At 49.7% G+C, this 20,433-nt stretch overlaps 1 protein-coding gene across 3 annotated transcripts in view; it reads left to right on the forward strand.

Annotated features, from left to right (window-relative positions):
* Positions 1–1,039: 1,039 nt before the first annotated feature.
* SUGT1 (SGT1 homolog, MIS12 kinetochore complex assembly cochaperone) overlaps positions 1,040–20,433 on the forward strand; it is a 52,622-nt gene continuing 33,228 nt past the window's right edge. For 2 of the 3 annotated variants that reach the window (XM_054973929.1, XM_054973930.1), the window contains exons 1-4: positions 3,489–3,575; positions 6,613–6,703; positions 10,449–10,518; positions 11,401–11,471. In XM_054973929.1, coding sequence (XP_054829904.1) covers positions 3,489–3,575; positions 6,613–6,703; positions 10,449–10,518; positions 11,401–11,471 — 319 coding nt within the window. Of the gene's footprint in view, positions 1,141–1,235; positions 1,282–3,488; positions 3,576–6,612; positions 6,704–10,448; positions 10,519–11,400; positions 11,472–20,433 lie in introns of those variants that run through there. The other variant, XM_054973931.1, reaches the window with a different exon arrangement.

A 20,433-nucleotide genomic window follows, 5' to 3' on the forward strand; every position in this document is an offset into this window, starting at 1 on the left:
CCATCTGCAGGAGCCTTGGCTCACACACCAGCCAGGCTTGACCATATGGTTGCCAGCTTTCGGTTGGGAAATCTCTGGAGTTTGGGGGGCAGAGCCCGGGAGGGTGGGTTTTGGAGATGGGGCAAAACTCAATGGGGTATAATGCCCTAGAGTGCATCCTCCTAAATTGCCATTTTCTCCAGGGGAAGTGATATCTATTATCTGGAGATCAGTTGTAATTCCGGGAGATCTCCAGACCCTTCCTGGAGGTTAAACCCACAAGGAACAATGATATACACAATTATGTAAATGGAATGAATTGACACGCCAAGATTCTAGGGAAAATATAATATACACATTACAACCAATGTTGACAAACATTTGAAGAGGAATATCAATTTTTTTTACCTGACCTGGATGGCCCAGGTGAGCCTGATCATGTCAGGTCTCAAAAGCTTAAGCAGGGTCTGCCTTGGTTAGTAATTGGATGGGAGACCTCCAAGGAAGGCCAGGCTTGCAGAGGCAGGCCATGGCAAACCAGCTCTGTTAGACTCTTGCCATGATCTGCCTTGAGTCTCAGTGAGAAAGGCGGGCTATAAATGACACAAATAAATAAAATAAGCCAAGTCGTCTGACTCGAGGGCACTCTCCAGCGCCACATCAAAACTTTTAGTCTCCGTCGTAGGTAGCCTGAACCACCAATGCCTAATCCATAAAGTGACACGGCGCAAGCGCAGATGAATGCACACACAGAGAATCTCAGAGCCAAGCAAGGCAGGAATTCCGTTGCGTCACTCGCATCCAAGCGGGCTCACGAAGGCAGCCCGTGGGGCGGCTTCTGGCCCGGTGTCGCTGCCGGCAAGGCGAAGGAAGAGCGGGCCGGAGCCGGGGCCGGAGCCTCTCGCTGCCCGCGACTTGGGTCAGGCTTGACAGGCGGTCGCGGGACCCTCCTCTCGCTGGGATCCTGAGCGGAAGTTCAAGCCCTCGTGGGGCGCTCTAGGCGGCTGCGTCGGCGTCCTCTCTGTGGCCCTGACTTCCTGCGTGTCGCTTGGTGCGCGCGGGCGCTCTCGGTTACGTCACGCGTGAGGCGCCGCGGCCTGGCGACGGTCGCTCCGCGCTCTGGAAGCTTCTCCCGATGGCGGAGGGAGCGGCGCCGCTGCGGTGAGCCCCCCTCCCGGCCCCGGCCCCGGCCCCGGCCCCGGCCCCCTCCCGTGCCGGCCTCACTCAGGCCCTCTTTCTCCCCTTCTTCCCCGCAGGCTCTCGGAGGGCGACGTCGACCAGGACCCCGCGGCAGCCGTGCAGGTGAGGGGCCAGGCCGGCCCGCCCGCCCCAGAGGAGGCGGCCTCGTTAGTGCAGGACTAGGGAGCGCAGGCTTCGCTGCTGCGTCCCGCTTTCCAGCACGATCCTGCGGCGTCGTTCGGGGCTGTTGGATGGAGCAGGCTTCGAATTGCCTGTTCTCGGTGTGAAATAGCGAAGAGTCCAGCAGCACCTTTAAGCCTAGCCAGCTTGACTTTGGAGAACCACAGCTCTCTTCGTCAGATGCTACAATAAAGTTGGTCAGTCTTAAAGGTGCTACTGGACTCCTTACTATTTTGCACCTACAGACTAACACAGCTAACTCCTCTGTTCTCAGTGGTGTCCTAGAGATCCGTCGGTAAAGGCATAGGGAAGGACCGCAGACTTCAATACTATTATTATAAGTATTGATGGATCATGGACTCCACTACTGTTGTTATGAGTATGCTTTTACTGGGTAGTTCCTATGTTGCTTCTTATGCCAGTTGTAGATTTCATTTATGGTCATTGACCATTAAGAATAATTGATACATAGTTACAGCATTCCCAGAGAAACAGGGACACATTAAATCTCCAAAATATAATAAATACATGCCAGTCGTAGAATTGCTTATGCACTGTTTCCACATTTCTTTAGCTATGAATTGGATATCTGCTGGCTTTTAAATCTTTACAAATTTGCATGTGTATACCCATTACATGTTTATTGAATAAAAATAATAGTAACAATAGTAAAGAGTCCGGTAGCACCTTTAAGACTAACCGACATAAGCTTTCAAGAACCATAGCTCTTTTCATCATTTTGCAATTACAGACTAACACAGCTAACTCCTCTGGAATAATAACAATAACAGCGCTCGATTTATATACCTTCCTTCAGGACAACTTAACGCCCACTCAGAGCGGTTTACAAAGTGTGTTATTATTATCCCCACAACAAAACACCCTATGAGGTGGGTGGGGCTGAGAGAGCTCTGGGAGAGCTGGAACCGACCCAAGGTCACCCAGTGGCTTCCAGTGGAGGAGTGGGGAATCAAACCCTGTTCTCCGAATTAATGACTTTCATATTGGCTGTACTAACTTGCACCAGGTAATGCACCTTGAGTCTTATTGAGAAAGGTGGACTATAAATGACATAAATAAAATAGATACATATTATATATAATAAACATTTGATAAGTTATGTGGGAATCAGAGGGATGTTTTGCAGGGTTGGCTGCCTCCAGGTAGGGACTGGAGAACTGGAATTAAATTTAAACTTGAAATCCGTTCCCCTGGGAAACTGGTAACTTGGGACGGTACACCATAGATTCTAGGTGAAATCCATTCACAAATCTAGCCCCACCCCCCAAATTTCCAGGAATTTATAGGCTGGAGTTGGCAGCCTTAGGATGGGGGTGGGGGCACAGCTCAGCTGCTCCTTCCATTTCAGTTTCTACTCATCTAGAGCTCATGGCTTAAAAAGGGAAATGGAATACAAGCCATGTTTGGGCCAGAGCCTCCTGTTGCAGCAGGTGCAGACCACACACTTCAATGAGGACCTTGGTCCAAGGGTCTGTTCTGGGGATAAGAGTGGCTCTAGGATCTGGAAAAGGGATTGGCAGAGTAGGCCGGTGGGGGATAAGTTATGGTCTGCACCACTTTTCAAAGCTATGGATACAGGAGAGAAGCATTATGCAGAAAAAATACTGGACAGCACTTAATGCCGGAGGACCTAGATTTCTTTAGTAGGGAGAGGCCGTGGCTTAGTGGCGGAGCATTTGCTTGTAACGAAGAAGGTCTCTGGTTCAGTCCTTGGCGCCCTCTGCTAAAAGGGTACCATAGGGGGTCCTGTGAAAGATCTCTGCCTGAGACCTCGGGGAGTAGCTGCCTGCCTGAGCAGACCTTGATAGGCCAACTGTCTGACTCAATAGGAGGCCACTTCCTGTGTCCGCCTGTGTTCCTTTCTGAGTCTCGCTAGCTCAGCAGCAGCATCCTTTGTGGAGAAATGCGACGTTTTGCCTTGGCCACATCAACCCATCTGCTTTGGTCAGAGCCAAAGGAACTGGAAAAGAAAAAACACACGGCTTGGCTTGGGTGGTTCTATGTCATGCTTCTTTTTTTTCATTGGGGAAACTTATGGAACTTATTTATCAGTTTCCCTGTCTTCCTTCTGTATTGCTCCCCAAACCTTTATCTTCTCTTGCAGACATGTTTGTTTGTTTATCTCTCTTATGCCTCGCCTTTCCACCCCATGGGGACCCAAAGCAGCTTGCATCAGTCTACTCTCCTCCATTTTATTCTTGCCACAACTCTGTCAGGTAGGCCCAAGGTTACCCAGCAAGCTTCCATGGTGCAGTGGGGTTTTGAACCTGGGTCCCCAGATCCTAGTCCAATATGCTAACAACTATACCACAAAATTCTGGTATTTTTAAAAGAAAGTGAATATTTATAACTAGTAATCTGCTAGTCACAGTGGGATAATAAATCAGTGTGTGTTTGAATGGCATACAATATTTCTCCCATGTCTTAAACAGTCTGAGAAGGCTAATCACTGCACAGATATTGCTCTGTTGATATTACGCACCACGTGTTTTTGCTCTGTATTTGTCTAGGCACACCATTTATTGTTCGTGCTGGTTCTTCCCACTGCCAAAATAATGTGCTGCCTTATAGCATGCTTACATGTAAACTTTTTGATAGCGTTTATAGCAGGGAATCCAAGGCAGTGGGAGGATGATATGATGGTATGTTTGAGTCCCTCGGGTATCAGTAGTCCTGCATCTGTATTATGTAGGACTGATGTGTGTATTGTGGCTTGGCATGATGTGGGGAGTTTCCTGGAGCTGCTGTTATGTACATAGGGCTTAGCCAAGTTTTGTTATGTTAACTATGTGAAAACGGCCCTTGGATATTATAGCCCTTCCCTCTTTTGTGTTTTCACTGTTAATTTGGTTGCTTATTTTCTTTCTCACAATAGCAGTTGCATTCTGTACAAGTTCTTGTTATGTATGGCACAGCTGTGAAGGCTGGGATAACAGTGTCCTAAATATCAAATTTTTACACTATAGAGATGACTGTCTAGTGCTTCCTTGTTAAATCATCTTCCCAGGCCCATTACAATAAGGAACACACAAACATTACTCCAAAGTGAATGCAGGACAGAATTATATCCTACTATATAAAAAGCTAACCATGTTCCTGACAACTCACTTGCTACCCTAGTCTGCCTTCAGAGGACGCTGTTGTGGAGGGAAGCCCAGACGAGGCAGCCCGTCCTTCCAGAGAGCGTGCTGCAGTGGGAAGCCCAAGTAGGGAACAGGCTCGGAGCAGGTGGCAGTGCCTGACCCCCACCTTCACCCAGATGGGATCAGAAGCGGAGAAGGTGGCAATACCATCCCTGCATTCACCAAGCTGGGATCATGAGCAGAGCAGGTGGCGATGCCCACCCGCTGCCCCAGGTTCACCCAGCTGGGATCCAGAGCAGAGCACGTGGCAGTGCCCACCTCCCTTCACCCAGCTGGGATCAGGAGTGGAGCAGGTGGCAATGCCCAACCCCGCCATCACCCAGCCGGGATCAGGTGCAGAGAAGGTGGCAGTGCCTGCCCCCCACCATCACCCAGTTGTGATCAGGAGTGGAGCAGGTGCAATGGCCACTCCCTGCCTTCACCCAGCTGGGTTCAGGCACAGAGCAGTTGGCAATGCCCACCCCCCTTCACCCAGCTGTTATCAGGCATGTAGCAAGCGGCGATGCCCGCCCCTCACCTGACCAGAATCAGGCACGGAGCAGGTGGCAATGCCCACCCCCCTTCAACCCACTGGAATCAGGCATGTAGCAAGCGGCGATGCCCACCCCTCACCTGACCAGAATCAGGCATGGAGCAGGTGGCAATGCCCACCCCTCACCTCCTGGCCAGGATCAGTCCTTTCTAGAGCCCGTTGTATTTTCCCCACAAGAGGCTTTGTTACTAGTTTACATATAGGTGTGCAAAACTATAGTAGCCAAACAGTCATGCCTGGATTTTACAAAATATGTAGTATTCCTGTACTTTTCTCCAAGGGAATTCTCTCTGTTGAGTAAATTGTTATTAAGACTTTGGGACTTCAAAATTAATCTGATATAGAATGGTTGCGTATGTCCTGTTCAAAGAAGACGAAGGAACCTCTCAGCCCCACCCACCTCACTGGTTGATTATCATTACGATAATAATAACACACTTTGTAAACCGCTCTGAGTTTGCCCAGTTTAGACAGAATTAGGCTCTTGTACTTCTTCGTGGGTTGCCCGATTTAGCCAGAATCCTTTCTTGGAGAACACACAGCTTCATTGAACTTGGCAGAATGAACACTTCCTCTCAGAAACACACAGGCACAGCCTCCTCCTGGCTCCACACAGGCTGCCTGACGCAACTAGAGCACCCTCTGACTGACAAGCTTTCCCTCAGCACTGACTCAGAACTGCTGTTCCCTCTGCCTCTGAGGTACAGCCAGCAGACACCATTCACCCATCCAGCCCCCACCCCCTTTCCTCAGAGGCTCCACATTAGCAAGGAGGAATAAAATGCAAAATATTCATTTGGCAAAACATTGCACAGCCCTTGTTGGGGAAAATTCAATTTCAAATTGTGTGGGAGACTTGCAGAAGCAAAATTGGCGAGGGGTTAAGCACCACTGTCCTAATTTTTCTCAGCCAGTATTTCCTTTTCTGGCGGTAGCTTTACAAGGGGAGGGGAGGGTTGGAAATCTTAATAACATCTTGTTAAGTTCACAACACTCAAGTCAGTGAAGCTGTGTGGATAGATCTGATTCCTTCCCGGTGCATTCAGAGAATTCTTCCTTGCAGCCCTTGTCTGTGAGATGTGTTTACGCAAACTGTTTAGAAAGATCTGGGGTGTAAACTCTCTCTCAGCCTAACTTGCCTTGCAGAGTTGATGGGAGGATGAAATGGAGAAACCACGGTGGATTGGGGAGAGGAGTGAGGCATAAACGAAATAAACATTTTGGGGACAGTAGAAATTTTCTTCACGTCTTCTGAGTTAACGTGAGGAATTAGAATGGCTATTTGCCTAGTAATAAGTTACACCGTGACAATTGGTAAAGGAGTTATTTCCTCAGAATAGCACTGCTGCTTCCCTTTGACTAAAGCTTGACTTGAAATCTCTGTTAGTGGTGAGGCTTTTATCTCTGTTCTAAGCAACAATTCTCTGAGCTAAAGAATTTTGCTTCTGGGGTAATTCATGTCAAAGCAAAATTGTGCTAATTGATTCTGTTTGATGTGTCAAGCAAGACATTTCACTTTGGGCTATACAGGGATTTGTAGAAAATGTTGAGTTAATTTTTTTGTATTTTCACTTGCAGAAGCTGACAGTGTCCCTAGAAGAGCAGCCTGATAATTCGGGGTATTATTGTCAACGAGCTTATGCTTACATTCTTCTTCAAAAGTACCATGGTAACACTTATCCTAAAACTGCTAAAATATTTTTGGTGCCAACAGTACTTGTGTGGCTTTTTAAAAATGATACCTACGGATCCCTTGTCTGTTACTGCTTTTCTGTCCTGCGCAGACTCTGAGTGATAACTATCCATTTCAGCAATTAAATAATTTGAACACAAAGATAAACAAAGTGTTTATATAAAATACACTTGAGTGTTTCAAGTAGCAGTCTTTCAGTTTTATTTATTTTATCACATTTCTAGACTGCCCTCCCCATCAGACGAGCTCAGGGCATTTTAACAACAGTTTAAAACAGTAAAAACATTATAAAAACATTAGAACATTCTATCAAAACAATTAAAATTGGCGGTTATAAAATATTAAAATACAGCATTTTCCTGCATGGGTGGTGGAAGGTCTTCAGTGGTATGGGCAGTGAGAGGACAGCCTAGCCCCCACCAAATGCCTGGCGGAACATCTCCGTCTTGCAGGCCCAGTGGAAAGATAACAAATCCTGCTGGGCCCTAGTTTCCTCAGACAGAAAGTTCTGTCCGGGGTCTGAGTCCCAGCCCCCAGACTTGCCATGAGGGAACAGGGGGAGGCAACCGGGAGGCAGTGGCCCTGCCGCCCCAGCCAGCAACCAGGTCCAGAGCCTGCCTACTCCAGGGGGAAGGGGCGAAAGGCCAACGCCTCAGAGGGCTAGAAGGAGCACGGAGAGACCAGCTAGTCCCACTCTCCAGGGGGAGGGAAGGGGGCTAAGCAGGCCAGAGGAGAAGGGCCAGGGCAGGGGGAATAGGGACCCAGCAGCAGCCCAAACAGAACTCTTACCTGGCAGGGAGAAGCAACCACAGCAGCTCAGAGCCACGCCCCAGCCTCCACCTCAGTTTGAAGACAGCAGCCTGGCTCAGGAGATGCTCACAACCAAGCCCCTCCAGGTGGAGCTGCTGAAGGCATTCTGTGGGCAGAGCTGGGCAGCCAGCCAAGGGGCCACAGCTGGGCCTACTTTCAGTAATCAGCTCAGCCAAAGAGGCCTGGCAGCGAGCCAACATACCGCAGCTGTTGCTGATCCAGGCAGCCCAGCCAGCTCCCCCAGCTGCAGCAGCTTGAGACAGCCTAGGCCAATGCTGGGAGGCCCAGAAGGGGTGTGGCCTGGCAGGCAGGACCTGCAAAGAGGGCGGGGTGCTGATAGAAGGCCCTATAAAAGCTGGCTGGGAAGAGCTCTGGGGTGGTGGGTGTGAGTAAGGAGTGATGGTGTGGAGTGAGAGCAGAGCAGTGCGAGAGTGGAGGCTTGGAGGAGAGTTCTGGGAGGAGGAGATGATGGAGGACGCAGGGGGTAAGCAGGCCAGGTTGAGCAGGCCAGCGAGTGGATTGAGAGGGAGTCAGGGTGATGTGTACCATCCCTCCTTCCACAGAGCAGGGTCCTGCAGCATATCTGGTGCCCCTCTGACGTCAGGGCCGGCCCAGCCGGCCCCCTGCCCAGCGGCGGCAGCAACAACCCCTGACAAGTTCCACTAGGTTGGAGCCAGGACCAAAAAGGCCCTGGCTCTGGTAGAGGCCAGGTGGACCTCCCTGGGGCCAGGGAACATCAGCAAGTGCTTAGTGGCTGATTGAAGTGACCTCCGGGGAACATATGGGGAGAGGCGGTCCCGAAGGTATGCTGGGCTCAGTCCGCATAGGGCTTTATAGGTCAACACCAAAACCTTGAACCGGACCCAGTACTCAACCGGTAACCAGTGCAGCTGACGGAGGATAGGTGTTATATGAGCCATGATTGGTGCTCTGGCAACCACCTGTGCAGCTGCATTCTGAACCAGCTGCAGTTTCCGGATCAAGCCCAAGGGAAGCCCTGCGTAGAGCGAGTTGCACTAGTCTAATCTGGAGGTGACCATTGCCTGGATCACTGTCGTAAGGTCATGGGTCAATAAGTAAGGGACAAGTTGTTGAGCCTGTCTTAGAAAAATGAGGATCAAACAACCGCTGCGACCTGTGCCTCCATAGACAAGGAAGCATCCAGGACCACCCCCAGGCTCTTCACTCTCGACACCGGCATAAGTGGTGCTCCATTGAGAGTGGGGAGCTGGAGTCCTGCACCCAAGGACCCTAGACCCACATGCAGGACCTCTGTTTTCGAGGGATTCAGTCACAGCCGACTCTGCTTCAACCATCCAGTCACAGCTCTGAAGGCACGTTCCAGGACATCTGGGGCAGAGCCAGGCCAGCCGTCCATTGTCAGATACAATTGGGTGTCATCTGCATATTGATGGCACCCAAGTCTGAAACTCTGTACCAGCTGGACGAGGGGGAGCATATGTATGTTAAATAGCAGGGGGGAGAGTATTGCCCCTTGAGGGACACCACACACCAATGGGTGGCGGGATGACAACTTCTCCCCTAGTGCCACCCTCTCCCCAACCGTGGAGAAAAGAGACAAACCACTGCAGAGCTGTCCCTCAAATCTCCACATCGGCAAGGTGGTGGATCAACAGGTCATGATCGACTGTGTCGAATGCTGCTGATAGATCTACCAATATCAGCAGCACCGACCCGCCTTGATCCAGCTGTCTACGGAGATCGTCCATCAGGGTGACCAGCAATGTCTCTGTCCCATGTCCCGGACAGAAGCCAGACTGGAAAGGATTTAGGGATGAGGAATCATTCAGGAAGACCTGCAGCTGCTCTACCACCGCCTGCTCAATCACCTTGCCCAGGAACGGAAGGTTCGAAACTGGGCGGTAACTGAACGGGTCGGTAGGGTCCAAAGATGTTTTTTTCAGGAGAGGCCTAACCACAGCTTCCTTCAACGCTTCCAGAAAGATCCCGGAGCTCAGAGACATGTTGACAATGGCCTCCAGGGCATCCCGTAGCCCATCTACGCTGGCCTTCACCAGCCACGAAGGGCACGGGTCCAAGGAGTATGTGGTAGGCCTAACTGCTCACAGGATCCTGTCAATCTCATCCCCAGAGAGTGGACTGAAATGGTCTAATATCATCTCAGAAGGTGGCCAAGGGGCCTCCAGTTCGCACACTGTATCAACTGTGGCTGGGAGATCACGGCGGAGAGACAAGATTTTATCAGCAAAAAAGCTCCCCAAAGCCTCGCTGCTAATATCCGAACTTGAATTTTGATGGTCCCCTCCTGATAAGGAGACCAAAGACCGAACCACATTGAACAGTTTTGCTGGGCATGAGCTAGCTGATGCAATGGAGGCTGCGTAAAACTCTTTCTTTGTAGCCTTCGCTGCCGTCTTATAGGCCTTCATAAACATCCTATAAGATGCTCTTGCCTTTTTGTCACAAGTTCGCTGCCACACTCGCTCTAGCCGTCTCAGCTCCCGCTTCTTCTGACGTAGCTCCACTGTATACCAGGGAGCTAGTTTGGTACGGGGGCGGAGAGGGCAACAGGGGGCTTTGGAAAAACGGACTTGCCAATTTTCCACCAGCTCATCCAATGAACCGCCAGGGAGCATTGGATCCCGCAGAGCATTCTGGAAACCAATTGGATCCATAAGTCTCCGAGGGCGAGCGTAAATAAAATCTGGGTAACATAATTTTTTTTTCTTTTGCATACAATAGCAGTCAAGAACAATTTTTGTAAAACAAGCCATAGCCAAGCTGTGCCCATGGGCCTTTTGAGGAAAGTGGCATGAAATAGTCAGCTAAGATGGAGTTTGTGTTTCTGGCCAGCAGCCTAGTTGCAATAGAATGAAAAGGAGAACATCATGGGAGTTCTACAAATATTAATGTTAGCTCTTTTCTGCAGATGCCATTACAGATGCAAAGACGTCCCTGGAGCTTGACCCCAGCAATGCTACAGCATTCCTCAGACAAGGGTAGGTATCTGTTGGAACGCTAGCAAATGTAGTTGGTTTCAGAGGTACCGTTTTCTGAATATATTGAAAATTAATTTGCACCTGTGAATGATATGAGTACTAGTGTAGCACAATTTGGTCTTTTTGTTTTCGTTTGTTTGCTGCTGTAAGTCAGAAATTAAGGAGATGTTTGCTTTTTCATGATCAAAGATTTTGATGCTGATAGGATCAAACTGTAGCTTAGTTTGGTGTAGTGGTTAAGAGCGCGGGACTCTAATCTGGAGAGCCAGGTTTGATTCCCCACTCCTCCACTCGAAGCCAGCAGGGTGACCTTGGGCGAGTCACAGTTCTCTGGAGCTCTCTCAGCCCCACCCACCTCACAGGGTGTTTTGTTGTGGGGATAATAGTAACATACTTTGTAAACCACTCTGAGTGGGCGTTAAGTTGTCCTGAATGGCGGTGTATAAATTGAATGTTGTTGTTATTATTAGTTGTTGTTATTATTAGTTACTGCATAAAGTTGTAGTTGAACTAGTATTCAATACACCCAACAGAGCAAGGTATGTGGATTCTTTCTAAGAAGTTCTCTGCTAAAATACTGTGCAAGTGCTGCAGATGGGACATGACGCTCTCCCTCTCCAATGCTTCCATTCTTGTGTATGTGGTGGCATTTCCTTCCCGTAATGACCCCTTATGCTTCATGGGCAGCTGCTGTAAAAGCTGTTCCCCCCTGCCCTGGAACTTGGGCATGGAATCCTGCAGCCAGGAGGGGAAGAGTACTTTAAAGTTTCCTGTGCATGAATAGAACACCGGCTGGGGTGATGTGGATTCCACACCATTGTTCTTGATATCTGGGTACGGTGGAATGCACAATTGTCATGCTGTTCTTCATGTATACATCAGGATAGGCGAATACCACTTGGGGAGCTACAGTGCTGCAATGAAGTCTTTTAGTGAAGGACACAAACTGGATAGTAAGTATGATCTTGCATACTAAGCTTAAAAAGTACTTGAGCCATGCGTTCATTATTAACAAAGGGTGTAATCCGAGTTGATGCGTAGTTGGAGGGCTGAAATTGTGCTTCCCCATCCTCCACATGGTCTGTTGGCAGTGGGGCTGCCTCTGTGCCTCACGCCGTTTCTCAAGGTCCTCAGAACTGGTTGCTGGGGGGGAGGTGGCAAAGCCGTCTATTATGAAATCTGTGCAACTGTATCTAGATAGCTGCACTGGTGAGCAGCCTGTGGGCTAAGCGCGTGGGGAGCGTGCAGGGTTGCCAGCTGGGCCCTCAGTGGCTGAGCAGTTGGGGCCAAGTAACTGAAGGAAAACGGAATGTTTTAGAACGTGCGGAGGATGTAATCACTGCTCTAGGATGGTCTTCAGCTTGTAAAACCATCAAGGAATTAATTTTGAAGATAGATACAAACAGCACCATCTGCAGAACTAGGAGAGTTTGTTCTTTCCTTTATATGGGGATCCCTCTAAGTTTTACACCTCCAAAGTATTTGTTTGGCTTAACAGTTCCTAAATATAGACGAGCAATTATGCTTGTAAGACTAAATGCGCTACCTTCTGCAGTCTCTGAAGGCCACATTCTGGGTATACCTTTCTCAAACTGATATTGTGGCTGTGGTCTGAGTGTTAACAAATCTGTAACCCATGTTTTATTTGAATGCCCATGGTACAACAAAGCAAGACAGAAATGGATCAAACCCCTGACATTACACTGGGCAGATTTTACAACAGATATTTTAGTCTCTAAACTACTCAAGAGTGGAAAATTTACTAATTTTAGCTAAATTTTTAGTTCAGACCATGGGAATTCGAGCAACTTTTAAAAAATCACACCTTTTGTAGTTTGTGGACTAACTTTCTCTGGCCTGAATTCTTACTTTCTTCCTCATATTCTCAGTTACTAAAGATTTATAGGTCAGAAGAGTAAAGCAAGAAAGAAAGTGGCTGAGCAGTTTCAGGTTTTCCTGTACGATCTGAAGAGGGCGTCACAACAACAACAAACAGGCACAGTTCCCAAGTAGTGACAAGCCTTGGTCTAAGGAAATCAGCCTTGGCGACGACTGGGCTAGCGCAGCTCTTTCCTCCTCACACATCACTGAAACCTTGCTTTCGTCGCAAACTAGTTTGTCATCCTCTCTGGATCACAGATCAGACATTCTCTCGTTCTTGTCCCACCAGTCTACACTTTAATTCTGATAGGCAGTCCTGACTTGAAGGGATGAGAACAAACCTTAATATATGATCTGGATGCTTGTAATAAAAACAGAAATACTTGCAAGTGGAGGAAAGAAGGAACGCGTGAGCGCGAGTATTTCCTAGTCTTCTTCTGGTCGCAATAAACCTTGACTGGGGAATCAGGCCACGGAGAGTGAGATGTCCCCTGTGTTGCAAAGCTTTGCTTTCCGCTGCCTTTGGTGCATGCGCTCCTGGTCCTTGGCCTAGAAGAGCAAGCCTGTCCCTCTAGTCGGGCTGGCTGAATAGCATGAGCTGCTTCGCTAGGAAGGTCTCCCACCACCCCCACTCAAGAACTTCTTGGCAAGGAATGGCGCTTGGGATTATGACAAAGCGCCCTGTCTCTTTTTATGATTTTTAACATTCAAATTGTCAAAGAACTAGTACTTTGGGTTTGTATGTGTTTCAGGGGGAGGGGTACTTGATTTCTTTCCCCCGTCACAGCTGTCCATCACACCCTGCTGTTCGGGGAGGGTGTTGCACCCTAATCACATTGTGGGGGCAGCACGCAACCTATACCAGCTGATGAAAAAAAAGAAACACCAGAAGGTAATGGACAGGATCCATCTGTATATGGTCAAAAGGACTACCAAGGTAGCCAAGCAGCCACCATCTTTACTGGACCTCTGTTTGTCTGGCCTGGTTCTTAAACGCCAGTATAGTAAGTGCTGATTGAGCCTGAAAGGGGAGGATATTTCAAAGGTGAGGTACCATCACTGAAAAAGCCCTGCCCCTGGGATTGTAGAGGCACAGAGACCCAGCCTTAGGAGGCAGGTCTTGACTGGCAAGCTGGACGATAGGTAGTCAACCTACCTGAAGTTGGGGTGTTGGCAGGTTGGGGAATAACATTTGCTTTCATACCCTCCTTAGGTAGCTGTCATCTTTTTGGATTCAGAAGGATATACTTGCATACTTAGGAAGTTTAAAAAGTTAGAAGGCACACAGTAGTTTGTATCCTGCATATAATGCCAAGTTTTAAATCAATTTTTGCATGGTACAGAAATCTGGATTCAGGCTGCTTCTGAGAGAATGAATTACATTCAGTATGATTTTTCTGACGCTTATCGACTACTCGTGTTTTGGGAATAGCTCTGAGAGCTGAATTGGCAAAATATCGATGGAAACTAAGGCATGGATAAAAGCTTTTCTTTTTTAAAGTAAAGATTTTAAAATCTGACAGAGGGCCCACTCTACATGGATTCATCCAGGCAGATAAATATAATAATCAATGGGATCAACTGTTAGGAAAGAAAATGAAATTCCTAGGAATAACCAATTGCCGAGCTAACCTTTATTGGCATATATATAATATAAAATTTTAAATACAGAAACTAGTCCATACAGAGTAAGATTAAGATTACAGATAGGAACAGGACAACAGTGCAGCAAAACCAATATAGGATATTACTTGTCAGGGCATATAGCCATAGCACTGTAGAGAAACTTTGCTACTATTTCAGTTATTTATAAAAAGGACACTGGAGAAGAACGTGGGAAACAGTTTCAACACAGATTCAGAGGAGTTAGCTGTGTTAGTCTGTAGTAGCAAGACCGAAAAGAGTCCAGTAGCACCTTTAAGACTAACCGATTTTACTGTAGCATAAGTTTTCGAGAATCACAGTTCTCTTCATCACATGCATTGTCTGACGAAGAGAACTGTGATTCTCGAAAGCTTATGCTACAGTAAAGTCGGTTAGTCTTAAAGGTGCTACTGGACGCTCTTTGAGTTTCAACACAGTCCATCGAACAAGGACAACATCTGCTAGGATAAGGAATCCCATGAAATCTACCAGATAAAATGGCTGAAGGAAGAACATTAAATCTGGCCAAAGAAAAAGCTCTACGCAAATTGGGAGCCAGGAGCTGGCAAAGGTATACTGCTGGGAAACTTATATTAGGGACAATCCCCAAGTTTATGGGAGAAAAAGTTCTATTAGCAGAACTATAGAGAGTTTGTAACTAATCCCAAAAGACTGGATTTTATTTTTGAGAAGGCCTCGGACTCAAAAAGCAGGGATAAAGATTCTATAGATAAGTTCAAGGAACTTATTTTAGCTTCAATACAGGCTGACCAACTAGCATTGACAAATTCAGATAATAAATGATATGTATAACTAGGGGAGTCAGAATTAAAATGGAGTCTCAACCAATATTTGATAGTGTGAAGCCATGCCTTGGTGGCCAACAGATTCTGACCACACTCTAAGCATAAGGCAGCATATGGAACACACATAGGAACCCCCATGATCTTATGCAGAAAGTTAAGAGTGAACGCATTCAACTGAATTGTCAATAGCATCAATCCGGAGTGGGGCCCCGTACAATAACTGAGCCCCAGTTTTAGCATTGAAGGCTTTAAGAGCAGCAGGCACATATTGGTTACCTCGATCAGAAAAATAAAAGTGAGATACTGCTGCAGCACTAACTTTAGCTGCAGAAATAACCATCCTACGGTGGAAGGTCCAAGTAGCATTAGACTGGAAATAGACACCCAGGTATTTAAAGTGCTTAACTTGTTCAAGTCTATTACCATTGACAATCCAGTTACACAGTTTCCGGGAATTGGGAAGAACCAATACCTTAGATTTTTCATAGTTCAACTCCAGTCTGTTGGTCACACAGTATTCAAGGCAACGGTTCAATAAATGATTCAATCCAACACAGGAAGAAGACAAAAGAACCGCATTGTCCACATATAATAACAAAGGGATAGAAGCGGAGCCAAGTCTAGGACTGTGACCATCAACTAGTGACAAAAAAGGGGCAAGCTCGTTTTTAAAAAGATTAAACAAATGGGGGGCTAAAATGCACCCCTGCTTAACCCCCTTCTTAATAAAGATCTTGGGAGAGTCTCCCAAAGGAAGAACACCTGACCTGTCAAGACATGGATGTATAAAGTCTTTTGATAAGAGATAATAACCTCTTATCTAGTGACATCCCCTCGAGCTTTGCCCAGAGAGGTTCCCTTGAGACCGAATCAGAGGCTCCCTTAAGGTCCAGAAAGGCAATGTACAGTTTAGATCTTTTCCTTCTTGTGTATTTATTAATCAAATGAGCGAGGACTAAACAATTATCCAAAGCTGACTTCCCCTGACAAAATCCCACCTGTTCTGGACCTAATATTTTGCTAGATGACATCTAAGTGCTTAGCTTAATTTGCAAGAATTTAGCGTAAAGTTTTCCAATAACGGATAGAAGGCTGATTGGTCTGAAGTTAGAGGGGTTAAGATGACAACTCTTTTTGTAAATGGGAACAATTATTGCATTGGTCCAGGCATCTGGCCAGTCTTATTTACCATAGTGAAAAGAGAAGCAAGCAGAGGGGCCCACCACTCTGGATCAGCTTTGAGCACCTCTGGGATTATCACATCTGGACCGGGAGCTTTACCTGATTTGAGTTGATCTATAAGAATTATTATTTCCTCCGGAGTGACAGGAGGCCACTCTGGGAGACCATCCAGGGGAGAATAAACCAGTTGAATTCCATTAGGGAGCTCCTCACAAAGTAGGTCTGAAAAATACTGAAACCATGTATCGGGGGAAATGGCTGATATATAAGGGATCTCAGAGCGAATAGCACCATTCATCATGGTCCAGAATTGCCTGGAATCATTCAGGGTAATGGCACATAAAAGTTGTTCTGATTGTTTTTTAATAAAAGTCAGCCTCTTCATCCTTATAAGATGATGTAAATGATTTTTAATTATCTGATACTCCACTGGCAAGCAGGTAGCTGCAGAGTCACGGAAATTACAATAAATAGTACGAAGATGGGCTTTTATATGCCTGCATTCCCCATCAAACCACGCAGCCGTCTGAGAACTCGCTACTTGCTTTGGTATAGCCCTTCTGGAATCACAGAATCATAGAGTTGGAAGGGGCCATACAGACCATCTAGTCCAACCCCCTGCCCAGTGCAGGATCAGCCTAAAACATCTCTGACAAGTATTCATCCAGCCTCTTCTTGAAAACTGCCAGTGAAGGGGAGCTCACCACCTCCCTAGGCAGCTGATTCCACTTTTGAACTACTCTGACCGTGGAAAAGTTTTTCCTAATATCCAGCCGGTACCTTTGTGCATGTAGTTTTAGCCCATTGCTTTGGGTCCTACCCTCTGCTGCCAACTGGAACAGCTCCCTGCCCTCCTCCAAATGACAGCCTAATCCTGTTTTAAGGATTCTGTAATGAAATTTAATAAGTTCCCATAAATTTGTGCCACCTCTAAGGGATCAGAAGAATTTATTAATGCAGATTTAAGGTCTAAACTGATGTTTGATTTCAGTACCTTTAGAATCTTATGTCCTAGGTCTGGGGATCGTGGAATCCTAGAGAGAAATTCCATATCCTGAGTCAGAGCTGATGAGGAATTCCCATTAATGTCAAAGACACAAATCGGGGGTAAATGATCACTGAGAACCTGATCTCCAACTGTAAAGCCAGAAACATGTGACCTAAAAGAAGGGGAGACAAAAATATAGTCAGTAACACCGCCGCCCCTTGTAGAGATATATGTGTCAGGGCTTGCCGCGGCTGCCACCGGGCGTGGCACTGGGCGGTCTGCTCCTGACGTCACAGCTCAGGAACAAGACGGGCACCCTCTCTCCATCTTGCTCCTGCATCAGGACCGCCCCCAGGCCTGAGGCCGATGCGTCAGTTGCCAGTACGAAGGGTTTCTCAAAGTCCGGATTCCAGAGCTTGGTGGTGTCCGATAGTGCAGTGCGCAAGTCCTGGAAGGCAGCCTCCTGCTCCGGCGTCCAGCTGAGGCGACTAGGGCTGCCCTTCTTCAGACAGTCCGTCAGGGGGGCTGAGCGGGTCGCAAAATGGGGGATGAAGCGCCCGTAGTAGCCCCTGAGCTGACGCTTGGTCTGTGGTTGGGGCACATCCCCTATGGAGGCCACCTTCTCAGGCGGGGGTCGGACCTGTCCACCTCCGATGACATATCCCAGGTACTTGAGCTCCTGGAATCCCAAGTGGCTCTTCTTGGGGTTGGCCTTCAGCCCTGCCTTCTGGAGTGCGAGGAGGACTTTCTCCAGGTGCTGTAGGTGGGAGGGCCAGTCGGGACTGAAGATGATGATGTCATCAATGTAAGCCATTGCAAAGTCCCGACAGTCCCCCAGGACTTGATCCACCAGCCGCTGGAAGGTAGCCGCTGCCCCGTGGAGGCCAAAGGGCATGCGGCGGAACTGGAAGAGGCCCTGGGGGGTGGCAAAGGCCGTCTTCTCCCGGTCCTCCGGGCGCACTGGTACCTGCCAGTACCCTTTCGTCAGGTCGAGGGCGGACAAGTACCGGGCCGGTCCCAATTGCCCCACTAGGACGTCCGCCCGCGGCATGGGGTATGCGTCGAACTTGGCCACTTTGTTCAGTTCCCGGTAGTCGATGCAGAAGCGAGTCGACCCGTCTGGCTTTGGCACCAACATGATGGGGCTGCGCCATTCACTTCGGGACGGTTCAATCACCCCCAGGCGCAGCATTTCCTCCGTCTCCTGATCCACCGCCTCCCACTGCTTCCGGGGGATGGGTCGCCAGGTTGCCCGTGCAGATTGCCCCGGCTGGGTGGGGATGGCATGGTGCACCAGGTTCGTGACCCCGGGGCGTCTTGAAAAGACCCCGGGCGCTTGCTTCCACAGGGCCTGTAGCTGGGCCTTCTGTGCAGGGTTGAGCTGTGGATCCACCTTCGGCTCCTCGAACTCTGGGGCGTCAGCGGTCCATGGCAGCTCGCTGTCTGGGAGGTCTAAGGGGTCTTCAGCCAAGGTGCACCCATCCTCTGGCCGCTCATGCCACCACTTGAGCAGGTTCACGTGCAGGGTTCTCCGTCGGCGTCGGCCTGGCCCGCACTGCAGCTCATAGGTGGTGGGGCCCAGCACCCTCCGAATTTGGTAAGGGCCCCTCCATGGGTCCCCCTCCTCCCGTGGGAACACCGAGTGGTGTACCAGGACCTTCTCTCCGACTTGGAAGGTCCTCATCCTTGCGCCCCGGTCGTAGGCCGCCTTCTGCTTTGTCTGGGCATGGGTCAGCTGGCGGTTGGCCTCAGCCTGGGACTGCTGCACCCGCCCACGGAGCTGGCTCATGTACTCCGGTATGGGGGGAGCAGGGCTGCTGGTGCGGGGACCCCACTGTTCCGCCAGCCGAGAGAGCATCCCCCGCGGCTTGCGCCCGTACAGCAGTTCAAAGGGGCTAAAGCCAGTGGATGCCTGCGGGGTCTCCCTAAGGGCGAACATGAGGGGGTCGATGTATAGGTCCCACTGTCGAGGCTTGTCCCGTGTCATCTTCCTCAAGGCTTCCTTGACGGTCTGGTTCAGACGCTCTGCCAAACCGTCAGTCTGAGGGTGGTATGCTGAGGTGAATACCTGCCGGATCCCCAAATTCTGGCAGAGTTGACGCATGGCTCTGGCCCGAAACGGCCCCCCCCCCGGTCTGTCAAGATTTCATCAGGCAGTCCCACCATGGCAAAAAGCTTGGACAGGGCTCGTATCATCCCCGGGGTCTGCATCGTCTTAAGCGGGATGACCTCCGGGAATCGTGTAGCATAGTCCACAATCACCAGGGCAAAGCGGTGGCCCCGGGGTGTGCGTGGCAGTGGGCCGATAAAGTCCATCGGAGGACTTCTGCCCGGTAAGCTGCCGGCACCAGTAGCTGGCGGATCTCTCCCTGGCCGTTTGGGGCACGGGCTAGGCGGACCCACACCCCTCCTTGCTTCTCAATGCGGGGAAGCCGTTGGGACCTCCGCTCATCCTGCACTCGGTCCTCCTCACGAGCTGCTGTCTCCCGCAAGCGCTGTAAGGACTCATCTGCCCCTTGGGCCTCGCAGAAGGGGCGGTCGGCCGGGGGTCCCGCTGGTTCCTTGGCCTGCGGGCCTGCCCCTGGTCTGGTAGAGGGACCCTCATCCGGGTCGGGGGCCTCCTCCACTTGCAGCGCTGGGGCAACCTGTGGGTTTGCCAGTCCCTCGGCTGCCTCCCTAAGTAGCCTGGAGAACCCCGGGGCATCTCTCCCCAGCAGCATAGGGAGCGGTAAGTGGGCTACCCTGGCCACTTCCAGGCGGTGGAGCGCTCCCAGGTATTCCACTGTGATCCAGACCATAGGGTACGGCTGGGTGCGGCCCATCACGTCTGTCACCGGGACCCAGCGATGCACCGGGGTGTCAGCTGGGATAAGTTGGGAACGAATTGCTGATACTGCGCTCCCTGAGTCCAATAGGGCTTGTAGGGTCTGCCGTCCTATTCTCACGGTGGCGCACAGCCCCTGCACCGCCTTGCCGGCTGGTGGGTTAATTTCCCACGCAAATGCGCATACCACTGGTGGAGTGGCTGTGGGGGTGCAGGCTTGTATCTGGTGTTCCACCGCCTGTGCTAGCTCCACCTGAGCTGCTTGGAAGGTTGCCTCCAGCTTCCTCCACACCTCGTCCAGGTGTGCCTCTAGCCATGGTCTGAGCTCTGCAGTGGCGTTGGGGTGCATCCCCTCGCCTGGTGTCTGCGTTGGAACGACCTTCCCCGTACGGGCCACCAACTTGTCAGGGCTTGCCGCGGCTGCCGCTGGGCGTGGCACTGGGCGGTCTGCTCCTGACGTCACAGGGGGGCCAGGGACTCTGCAGGACCCTGCTCTGTGGAAGGAGGGGCGGTATACCTCACCCAGACTCCCTCTCAGTCCACTCGCTGGCCTGCTCAACCTGGCCTGCTTACCCTCTGTGTCCTCCTTC

The sequence above is a fragment of the Eublepharis macularius genome, chromosome 3 (assembly GCF_028583425.1).
Source record: "Eublepharis macularius isolate TG4126 chromosome 3, MPM_Emac_v1.0, whole genome shotgun sequence".
NCBI lineage: Eukaryota > Metazoa > Chordata > Lepidosauria > Squamata > Eublepharidae > Eublepharis > Eublepharis macularius.